This window comes from Nerophis ophidion, linkage group LG11 (assembly GCF_033978795.1).
Source record: "Nerophis ophidion isolate RoL-2023_Sa linkage group LG11, RoL_Noph_v1.0, whole genome shotgun sequence".
NCBI classification, from domain to species: domain Eukaryota; kingdom Metazoa; phylum Chordata; class Actinopteri; order Syngnathiformes; family Syngnathidae; genus Nerophis; species Nerophis ophidion.
Window position 1 is genome coordinate 46429478 of NC_084621.1, and position 12095 is coordinate 46441572.

At 39.9% G+C, this 12095-nt stretch overlaps 1 protein-coding gene across 1 annotated transcript in view; it reads right to left on the reverse strand.

Annotated features, from left to right (window-relative positions):
• The window catches only part of LOC133562201 (tumor necrosis factor receptor superfamily member 11B-like), a 68890-nt gene that overhangs the window by 20396 nt on the left and 36399 nt on the right, over positions 1-12095 (reverse strand). The window contains exons 2-3 of the mRNA XM_061916167.1: positions 8386-8613; positions 7850-7994 (exon numbers count right to left, since the gene is read on the reverse strand). Coding sequence (XP_061772151.1) covers positions 7850-7994; positions 8386-8613 — 373 coding nt within the window. The remainder of the gene's footprint in view (positions 1-7849; positions 7995-8385; positions 8614-12095) is intronic.

A 12095-nucleotide genomic window follows, 5' to 3' on the forward strand; every position in this document is an offset into this window, starting at 1 on the left:
TTAGCAGGGGTGCATGATACACATCATATTATCAGGCTGATTTAAGGATTGATACATTCTTAAATTATTGTAAATTTAATAATAAATCATGTTACGCTAGAGAAAAGCTCTGATCTACGAAAAAAAACCCTGTTTTGATAATGGGTTGAATTGTAAACAAACTACCACAGAGTTTCAGAGGAAAACCTTTTGCGTGCTATTTACATCAAACTTTCTGCAAAGACGGTAAAAAAAAAAAGAAATCAAGTTTCAACACATCAAACCCTATTAAACGCCAGCATCGCTACAACAGTGTTTTGAAAGCCAACTAAAGAAGCTGCCCCAAGGCCGGTCGCAAAGAGAGGTGTGCACAAACTACAGTCGGGATGGGAGTCATATGGCCCATTCCTGAGTGGATCTCGCGTGAGGGTAAGATGAGGGGTTAATCATTTTGAAATGCAGTCTTCTGAAAATAACAGAAAGCACCACTCTACCTAGCAACTGACACTGTCATCAAAGTTGGAATTGCCACGATACACATTTTGTGATAGACAACACTCTACTGCCATCTGGCGGCTGAAGTGAATAGTGCAGCCCTCCGACCTCCATTTGTCACGTTTCTTGTGTCAGGTAAACCGCGATAAATGAAGCCATATGAATCCCCTTCCTCCTGTACAGTCAAATGGACATTAAAATACTAGTTACAAATAAGGTTATTGGTATTTGTCTTGATCGGCAGGAGGTTATATGAAAAAATAAACAAAAAAAGGTCAACATTTTACCAAGTAATTTTACACCTATTTTGTCTTATATTCAACTTTTTTTGTGTACATTAAAATTTTTTGGAATGTGCAGCGGGCCGTTAAAATTGTAGCTGCAGGCTGTAAATGCCCCCCGGTGCCTCACAAGAGTGATGATTGATGCTTTGAGGAAGTTATCAGGTGTGTGAGGAAGTCCAGCTATTTGATATGACGCATGACACCAAAACCACCAAACACGGAACTAGAACAACAAGGGCTAAACACGTACACAAATATGTTTGTATGAGCAATGATTTGGCAGCACACTGCACAATATGATTACAGCAAATATTAGTGATGAGTCCATGTCCTTACATTAAATTACTGTAATAAGATAACACCATGATTGCATTCAAGGTAAAATAGCTCAATAAGAAGGATTTTTTTCTTTGATCATGTAAATATGTCAATATAGATCTATTCCGCAGGCACGTTGTAAAATGTTGCCCCCATCGTTTCTTAATTTTTTGATTGTGGCTAAAGCCATTTGGGGTTGGAAAAATTATGAAAAATATGTTTCTAGTTTATCATTTCTTCATTGATTTCAACATACTGTATCATGTTGCTATGGTGTCGTATTGTTTACAACAATGGTGCCCAAAGTGGTGGACATAATAAACTAATAAACAACAACAACAACAAATACAGACAAAATGTGAGTAAAAAGGGGAGAAAACAGAACAAGATGACAATGTGCTAGTCACCCTTACAGGTGTCAAACTATACAGGTGGAGAATATTGTGCAATGTTATTGAATTACAGGAATTCAATTCAGACGATAAGATAAATTAAAGGCTCTGGAATTTTTTGGAGTTTACTTATTACGTTTGTGTGACAGTCTGGACCTCAGGATGCAGAGACAGAAGGCGAACTGCAAGAATAAAAGTCCCTTTCATAAGGGAAAGCGGAACAAAAATGGTGCAGCAGGGAAGTGCACAAAAAGTAATCAGACACAGGAAGCAATGGGAAAGCTTTGCTTAAAGTGCTACTACCATAGCTGACTTAAGAGGACACACCTGTCCCTGGTAGCCAATCAGGGATAAGTGAGAGAGCCAGCATACCAGAGGAGAAGCGGTGGCAAGTTGAGAAAAACAGGAAGTGGAAACAAAAATAAGAGCGCTGGAAAGGAAATAAAATAAAGTACAATAAACTAATTGTGGAGAGACTGAGCCGACGAGCCGAAAGCGGGCTGAGAGGAGCAGCGGTCCTGACCAAGATGGAGGCCAGGAGGCGAGGCATGCAGCAGAGAGGAAAGGCGTGACACACTCGAAGCGGCGCTGCAGCAGCAATCAGAGTCAGGTGCGTACACAACACACCTGTGCTCAATCCCTGCACCTTGTGCTGCAGCATAAAAAGGGCGAGGGAGGAACGATCGTGGCAGAAGTAGGAGAAGGAACCACCTGACAAGACCGACCACGAGCACGACGAACGTGACCCGGAAGACGATGAGCCCCTGCAACAGACGCACCCACCGGTCACCGAAAGGTGCGCCGCCACGACCAGCAGGAAGAGCCCGTGCACTGAAAAGTGGCGCGACAGACAGGCAAGAAGACATCATGGGTATTGAAATAATAAACATGGGTCAAACCTGCTATGATGCGTCATGTGTCCATCGTTACTGCAACCCACACACGGATGGCAGGAAGTCTGTCACATTGGCGCCCGAGTGGGAGACACTATCGGAGGCGGAGGGCGATGACGTCATCTGGGCCTTTGTAGCGAGCTACACCAAGTTGCTGGAAGAGAAACGTCAGGAGACCCAAAGGCTGCTGGCGCTGATGAATCAGGTGGGGGAAGCGGGGAATATAACCCCGAGAGGAAAGCCGAGGAAAACGCCGGTGAAAACGCAGCGAAGAACCTCCAAATGGAAGGCGGAGATGGGCAGGCGACAATGGCATCCGCAGGCCACCAGGGCAAGCTGTTGGCCAGGAAGAAGAAGGACGAGTGGCCCCCTGAGGAAGACGCCGGTAAAGACAGGGCAAAGACCCTCCACCTCGAAGGCGGAGCTGGGCAAGTAGCAGTGGCAGCCGCAGGCCACTAGGACGAGCTGTGGGCCAAAATGAGGGAGGAGGGAGGCGCCCGGCCAGACAGTGAGAACGGCAATACAGAGGAGATGCCACCTGCTGACGATAAAGAAGGTAAAGAATCTCAAGAAATTGAGATTGAAGAGAAAATACCTGAAGAAATTCAGGAAAGTGCTGAAGAGGACTCGAAGAATGGAAAAGCTCAGGAAATTGAGAGAGAAGAGGAAACACTTGAAGATAAAGAAGTTAAAGAAACTTAAAAAATTGAGAAGAAATGCCTAAAGGAATTCCAGGAAATGATGAGGACAAGAAAAAAGTCAAACAGACTCAAGAAATTATGAATGACGAAATGCAGGAAGATGAAGACAAAGGCGAAGAGACTCAAGAAATTGAGAAAGAAGAAATAATTGAAGAAATTTGGGAAGATGATGAAGAAAATGAAGGTGAAGAAGAAGTTGAAGTAACTCAAGAAATTGAGAAAGAAGAAGAAATACTTGGAGAAATGCAAGAAAAGGAAGAAGAAATACCTGGAGAAATGCAGGACAAGGATGAAGATAAAGAAGTTACGGAGGAAGAAAAAATTTAAGAATCTCAGGAAAGAAGAGAAAATACCTGGAGAAATGCAGGACAAGGATGAAGGTGAAGAAGAAGTTGAAGAAACTCAAGAAATTGAGAAAGAAGAAGAAATACTTGGAGAAATGCAAGAAAAGGAAGAAGAAATACTTGGACAAATGCAAGGGAAAGTTGAAAAGACGCAAGAATTTGGGAAAGGAAAAGATGAAGAGGAGCATGGTGATAATGATGAGGATGATGAGGAAGACCATGGGGGTGATGATGAGGACGAGGAAGACCTTGGTGAGGATGATGACGAGGAAGACCATGGTGATGATAAGAATGACGAGGAAGACCATGGTGACGATGAGGATGGTGAGGAAGACCATGGTGATGATGATGATGATGATGAAGAGGAGCATGTAATGAAGACCATGGTGATGATGAAGGAGACCATGGTGATGATGAAGAAGACCAGGGTGGTGATGACGATGAAAAGGAGCATGGTGATGATGAAAAGGAACGTGGTGATGTTGATGATGACGAGCATGAAGAGGACAAGGAAAAACTCGAAGAGGAGAGGCGTGACGCACCCAGAGCGGCGCTGCAGCAGCAATCAGAGTCAGGTGCGTACACAACACACCTGTGCTCAATCCCTGCATCTTGTACTGCCGCATAAAAAGGGCGAGGGAGGAACGATAGTGGCAGAAGTAGGAGAAGGAACCACCTGACAAGACCGACCACGAGCACGACGAACGAGACCCGGAAGACGATGAGCCCCTGCAAGAGACGCACCCACCGGTCACCGAAAGGCGCGCCGCCACGACCGGCAGGAAGAGCCCGCGGACTGAAAGGTGGCGCGACAGACAAGCAAGAAGACATCATGGGTATTGAAATAATAAACATGTGTCAAACCTGCTATGATGCGTCATGTGTCCATCGTCACTGCAACCAAGAACTATCATGAAAAATAATTTTCTCCTATTTTTTTTCACCTTTTGATAATTTTTCACATTTTACCATAATCTGAATTGAATGTGTTTTGTAAGTATTTAAGTTATTAAAAAAATATATTACTGAAATATTTCAAAGTGTGTAGTAAATCTATAGAACAAAAACGTTTCACTTTTTGAAACTGAACTATGAAAGTAAATACATTTTTCTCCCGATTTCAACATTTTTTTTCCAATTGAGATACATCATCATTCAATACATTATTTCAATGGTGTTCAAAGGTTGGCCGGGAGCAACCATTTGTGGCCCGCATCTTTATTTTTTATTGGCCCTTGACACATTCTAAAGACAATAGAAACAAGTTCCGGATTACACGAAAAACAGAGAAAAAAATATAAAACCCAGATCCCGCCGAGTATGTTTTTGAAAGAACAGACGATACACCTCTGTTTTGTTCAGGAGAAAACACACAGAAGCTAATACAAATAACTCCATAAGAAATTAACAAATTAAAAATCTGGTTTGACAAAGACCTCAGTTAAACTAAAAATAATGTGATGCAGTAACAGTAGAAGAGAAAGTCATACACAAAAACAAATAGATGGAGTAGATATTGAAAGACTAAATTAAATCATATTTCAAGGTATAATGATTGATGATAAAATGAACTAGAATTCTTATATAAAAATATACAACATAAGAAGGCAAGAAACACATCTTTATTGAGTAATTGATATCAATATATATTGGACCAAAAATCACTCACTAGAGTTACCATATCTGAGTTATTGTGCAGAAATATGGCGAAATAACTACAAAACTTCCTTGGCGCGGCCACCCTTGTTCACCAGGGGGTAAACAAGGGTGATGGGTCAAATGCAGAGAATAATTTCGCCACACCTAGTGTGTGTGTGACAATCATTGGTACTTTGCTGCCCACTGCTCCCCTCACTTCCCGGCGGGTGATCAAGGGGATTGGTCAAGTGCAGAGGATACATTTCACCACAACTAGCGTGTGTGTGACAATCATTGGTACTTTAACTTTAACTTAATATGCTTCATTAACTAACAGCGTTACATAAAAGATTAGTAAGAATAATACAAGCATGGACCTGGAGATAGGTTGATTGGCAAGCCCGAGTGTGTGAATGTGAGTGTGAATGTTGGCTGTCTGTAATGGCTCTATGATGAGGTGACAACTTGTCCAGGGTGTACACCACCTTCCACCCGAATGCAGCTGAGATAGGCTCCAGCACCCTCCATGAGCCCGAAAGGGACAAGCGGTAGAAAATAGATGGATGGATAACGTTGGATATAGAGAACATTCAAACCCTTTAATCATTGAGTCAAAAATACTGAACTTCCACGACATAGTGAAATTTTAAACAGCTAAAATTATGCACAAAGCAAACCATAATCTGCTACCCAAGAATATACAACAATTCTTTTCAACAAGAGGAGAAATATAACCTTGGAGATAAATGTAATTTAAAACATTTGTTTGCACGTAAAACACTTAAAACCTTTAGCATCATTCCACTCAATATGTGGAATTCAATTATGGAATGGATTAAGTAAAGAAATCAAACAATGTACTAATGTGATCCAATTCAAGAAACTCTTCAAACTCTAAGTGTTTACAAAGTACAAAGAATAAGAACCATAATAAACATTCTGAATTTATTGATAATCTTATTTATCTCACTATATGAAATACAACTTACTTCACAAATTATATATTTTTTTATTACTTTAAAGTATATTGTGAATAAATTAAGAACAGGAAGTAAACACAAGTGTTCGCAACTGTTATGTAAAGGGAAAGGGGTAGGATTAAACAAGCTCTGCTTCTTCCTACTCCCTTACGAACATGTGGAAAAGAGAAACTGGAAATATCATGTAATTGTATGCATGTTCAAAATGAACTCAAACTAATTTTTTTGATTTCCATGTGTCCTGTCATGATAAACATGTGTACATAGTTTCTGCAGAAATGGTACGTTTTGGAGTGTGCTAAAACCCTCAATAGTGTTTGAGTTGGGCATACATTATTAGTAAAGATTAATAATGATAATAATTGTAATATCTCTCCGGGGTTAGATTATACAATACAATCATTTGCTTTGTTCCCACTAACACATATGTTCGTTCACATACAGTACAGAATCATCACTTTTTTTTACCTTTGGAGAATTTTGTTTATAAAGTGATTTAAATAATTTTATTTTTTACATTTTTCTTACAAAAACTAGCTATTTTGTGTGATTTAAAGGCCTACTGAAACCCACTACTACCGACCACGCAGTCTGATAGTTTATATATCAATGATGAAATATTAACATTGCAACACATGCCAATACGGCCTTTTTAGTTTACTAAATTGCAATTTAAAATTTCCTGCGAGTTTCTTGTTGAAAATGTCGCGGAATGATGACGCGTGCGCGTGACGTCACGGACTGTCAAGAAATATTAGCGGTGCACCACTAGCGGCTAAAAGTCGTCTGCTTTAATCGCATCGTATTCTGGACATTTGTGTTGCTGAATCTTTTGCAATTTCTTCAATTAATAATGGAGACTATAAAGAAGAATGCTGTTGGTGGAAAGCAGTGGATTGCAGCTGTCTTTAGCACCGAGACAGCCGGTGTTTCTATGTTTGTTGTGAAGCAGAGCGGTCAAGCGAACATGTTTTCTCTACGTCAACCAACATGTTTTTGGATGGGAAAATTGTGATATATCTTACAGGAGACATCATTGTATTATTGGTTGTCCTGCAGCAGCTGTGAGCTTGGCTCCTCGGCTTCCCTCTGAGACACTGCGTGTTCACCGCAGCCATCCGACCTCGAGGTATGTCTTTACAATCGTTACAATCTCACTAAAACACTATTAAAACAATAAGCAGATAAGGGATCTTCGAGAATTATCCTAGTAAATGTGTCTAAGTACATCTGAAACGCTCACACTGCCGCCGCACAGAGCTGTCGCTTTTTTTTTTTTCTTTCTAGTCCTTCACTATCAATATCCTAATTCACAAATCTTTCATCCCTGCTCAAATTAATGGGGAAATTGTCGCTTTCTCGGTCCGAATTGCTCTTACTGCAGGTGGTTCCCATTAAAAACAATGTGAATATGTGTGGAGCCCTGCAACTCGTGACGTCACGCGCACATACTTCCGGTAAAGGCAGGGCTTTTTTATTAGCGACCAAAAGTTGCGAACTTTATCTTCGATGTTCTCTACTAAATCCTTTCAGCAAAAATATGGCAATATCGCGAAATGATCAAGTCTGACACATAGAATGGACCTGCTATTCCCGTTTGAATAAGAACATCTCATTTCAGTAGGCCTTTAATCTCCTATTTGCCTTCGTTTTTAAGAAAAATTCAACAAAAATACATATCAGTAATAGACGTAGCTTTTTTATACAACTTTTTGGACATGTTGAATCGTGCAAAGGTGACTGCATTATTAATCATGTCTGAAACAAATACGTAAAACTATATCAACACAATTTGTAGTATTTACTTGACATAATAATACTTTACCCAAAGCTGCCACTCCATACCCAGATGGGCAGGGGCTGTGTGTGATGCAGAACTCGACCACCAGGTGGAAACCTGCAGCACATTCACACACTCTGTCATGGGTACTGTTGCACTCCTGCTTCACCAGCTGCCTCTCTTTGCACACCTAAAAACAACACACACACACACACACACACACACACACACACACACACACACACACACACACACACACACACACACACACACACACACACACACACACACACACACACACACACACACACACACAGGAGAAATGTCACATGCAGGCCGTGGATGTGTAAAATATGCAGAAGTAAACAATGATCGACACAACACGCAAGAGGTCATGAATGTAGACATTAACCTACATGTTGGAAGGCATACAATACCAGTACTTATACAACATGGAAAAATAACACGAAAGCTGGATACAACATTTGAAATAAGTTAGGAAACAGACCTGAGTTTGGTTGGAAGTTAAACAGAGACACAGGTGGGAACTACGATGAACCTTGTAGGGCTCTCCTACCTACCGAGGTGCAGTGTTGGCACGAGTCCCCCCAATGCCAGTTGTCAGCAAAGTGTCTCTCAGGGCAGCCTCGGCATTCCGTGGGCCTTTCGGCGCTGCAGTGTCGCCTCAGGGACGTACCAGGGGGACACTGGTCGCACAGGAGGAGCTCGGAGGTCACAGGGTCGCGGTACTGGTACTTGGGCGGCGCCGACTCCTGCTGAAAGGCCCAGGTGAGGGAGGCGGTGAAGAGCTGCACGAGAGGGGCATCGAGTGAACAACGGTGACAGTGAAAGTCATCTCCAGCACATCTTTTTTGGATCAAGAAGGAAATATTTCTGAATGCCTGCCCGAAGACTTCCAGTAAGAGCGAGTTGAAGGAAAGGTCAGAGCTGTAAAGTTGTAACTCCTGGTGGACTCGCTGGCTTCAAGTCAGTTGAGTGCTTCTTAGAGTCTGAGAAGAATGTCACGCTTTGACTTCGGTGTTGGAACTTCATAACTGATCTAATAACATGATTTAATTGCTTGTGTAGGATTTCATCATGCCTCTTGGTCTTCATCATGTCTATCGCTGCTCCTTTGATATCTTTTCGTCACTTGCTAAATGATTTCTGAACAATTAAGTCAGTGCATTCAGATGCTTTAGTCCAACTAAATACTTGTACAACAAGAGTCAATTGTTTCAGCTTCTCTGTTGCTAACTAGTGTGATCCGCTTGCATCCATTCTTTCAACGCTGACTAGCATTGTGGTTTGTATTGTTTCACTTGCAAACTTATGTAGAAAAACTGCAAATAAATGTAATTTTCTAGCTGAGGGGTTTTCAAAGTCTGACTCAGGGAGCGTCCTCCGAAAGAATAAAATATGGTTGGGGCGCCCCCCTTTGCACCCAAAAACGGATGTTCTTGGTTTTCAGCTCACCCCAGACTATCGTTTTTACTTAATCATCCTATAAAGTAGAAATCAATACAGGTGGTCCTCGGTTCAAGGCCTTTTTGTGGTTATGAACAAGCTCACATAAATTCGATTCAGTCGTTATTTCAGTCCATAAACATGAGACATGCTCAAGAACTGTAGTTACAACGCATCTGAAAGAATACAATATGGTTGGGGCGCCCCCCTTTGCACCCAAAAACGGATGTTCTCGGTTTTCAGCTCACCCCAGACTATCATTTTTACTTAATCATCCTATAAAGTAGAAATCAATACAGGTGGTCCTCGGTTCAAGGCCTTTTTATGGTTATGAACAAGCTCACATAAATTCGATTCAGTTGTTATTTCAGTCCATAAACATGAGACATGCTCAAGAACTGTAGTTACAAGGCATTTGGCAAAAAAAATGCACAATTTGCTACACTGAGGAAGAATAACATTGCTTATTAGTTAATGTTTTAAAAACGTCATTTCATGGTTTTTGTGACCAAAATGATTATGTGTACTATTATTCTTGTGGTGTTGTCGAATGAGCTCACAAAGTACTTACCCAAGCAGGCACGAGACATTAAAACAATGTTGAGAACTTGTTGAATTAGGTCCCATTGTTGAGCAACTCAAACATAACGTTGATACAACATGCTTTTGGACTACGTTTAATCAATGTCAGGTTGTGACGTTGATTTGACCGTTGAAATTTGGTCATTTCCCAACCAACAATGCGGATCCAACGTTGGAAGGAAGTCGGAATACTACAGCTTGTGTGCACAATTGAATATCTTAGTTGCTCAGACAGCAATGTGTGTTTGTAGATTTTAATGTTAGCATTTAAGTTAGCAAGCTGGCGCCAGTCAGTCCTTGTGTTTATCAAATTTCAGGTATAAATCATGTTTTTTCAATCATTTTTTATTTAAAACAGTAATAGTATTCGGGAATTTTACCGCGCTTATCATTAATACAGTTTATCTTTACAGCCCTACTTATTAGTTAACATTTTGCACTTCGTTTTGTGTCCCAAGGGTAAGGCAGGCTTTTCTGGTGATAGTGTTGTAAGGCAGTGAAAATGAGTTCCATAAAAAGCTCAGGTTGAGTATAAATATTAGCTGCTCTCCTGGTGTCAACTGTCCATTACTGACAAAGATCGTATTGTAACATCTGCCCATATTTTGTAATCAGGGCAGCAGCTCGATTATTATAGTAATCGACTAATCTATCGATTAGTTTGTTTGATTAACCGAATAACTAGACAAAACACATTTTATAGCTTCAATGAGTATTTTAGGGAAAAAAGTTAAAATCAAAAAATATTTCTTTGCTTCTTATAAATTTCATTCTATATTTATTAGGGGTGTGGGAAAAATTGATTCAAATACGTTGTGCGATTGAGAAACGATTCTCATTTAAAATTTTTTTTATTTTTTTTAAATTTTAATTTATTTTATTTTTTTATCAATCCAACAAACCACTACACATGAATACCATAACAATGCAATCCAATTCCAAAACCAAACCTCACCCAGCAACCGTAATAAACAGAGCAATTGAGAGGAGAAACAAACACGACACAGAACAAACCCAAAGTAGTCAAACAAAAATGAATATTATCAAAAACAGTATCAATATTAGTTATAATTCCAGCATAGCAGTGATTAAAAATCCCTCATTGACATTATCATTAGACATTTATAAAAATAAAAAACAATAGTGTCACAGTGGCTTACACTTGCATCGCATCTCATAAGCTTGACAACACACTGTGTCCAATATTTTCACAAAAATAAAATAAGTCATATTTTTGGTTCATTTAATAGTTAAAACTAATTTACATTATTGCAATCAGTTGATAAAACATTGTCCTTTACAATTATAAAAGCTTTTTTAAACAAAAATCTACTACTCTGCTTGCATGTCAGCAGACTGGGGTAGATCCTGTTAAAATCCTATGTATTGAATGAAAACAGAATCCTTTTGAATCTGAAAAATATTGTTTTCGAATCGAATCGAAAAAAATTGATATATTATTGAATCGTGACCCCAAGAATTGATATTGAATCGAATCGTGGGACACCCAAAGATTTGCAGCCCTAATAATTATAATTAGATGTCCATATTGGATTATCAATTTAACATATGAGCTTTGATAAAAAAAATGTTTTTTAAATCTCCACTGTTTGCCGCCACACAGATCAAGGCACCCACACACCACCGCTCCTTTGTGTGCTCTTTTGCAGGGGCCGTGGTATATGTAACTATGTCACATAGTTAAAGTTCCTACTAATCACAATTTCATTAGTTACACCCATTAAATGATTAATTGAAGAAACAGACTATAAATCGAAAAAATCTATTTCATCATTGCAACCTTAGTTGTTAGGATGACAAACAAATGTTTTTGGGGGAAAAAACAAAGCAGGTTACTGTTGTTGGCAACCATGTCTCTGCACTCAGTCGTCCAACTCGGCCCACAGCCACACTCACTCAGTACTCGGCATGACACATTCATGGCCTCACAGACAGTTGTAAATCACACAACTCTTTAACATGACACATTAATACCGGGTTGCTACGATATCCTTGTGCAAGGATCCGCTCCTATGAACGTGATGGTCGTCGCCAGACTTTGACAAATTTCTAGAAGAAAACATTTTACCCCCACTTTCCGCCCTGACTGTTACCAGTAACATTTGTCTCTAAAAAGTACACCTTTGCATAACACTGTATTCTTTTTAACATTAAAGAAAACAAAACAGGAAACTTACCGAAAGCTTACAACAAATCATAATTTTATTTACATTGTTTCTTT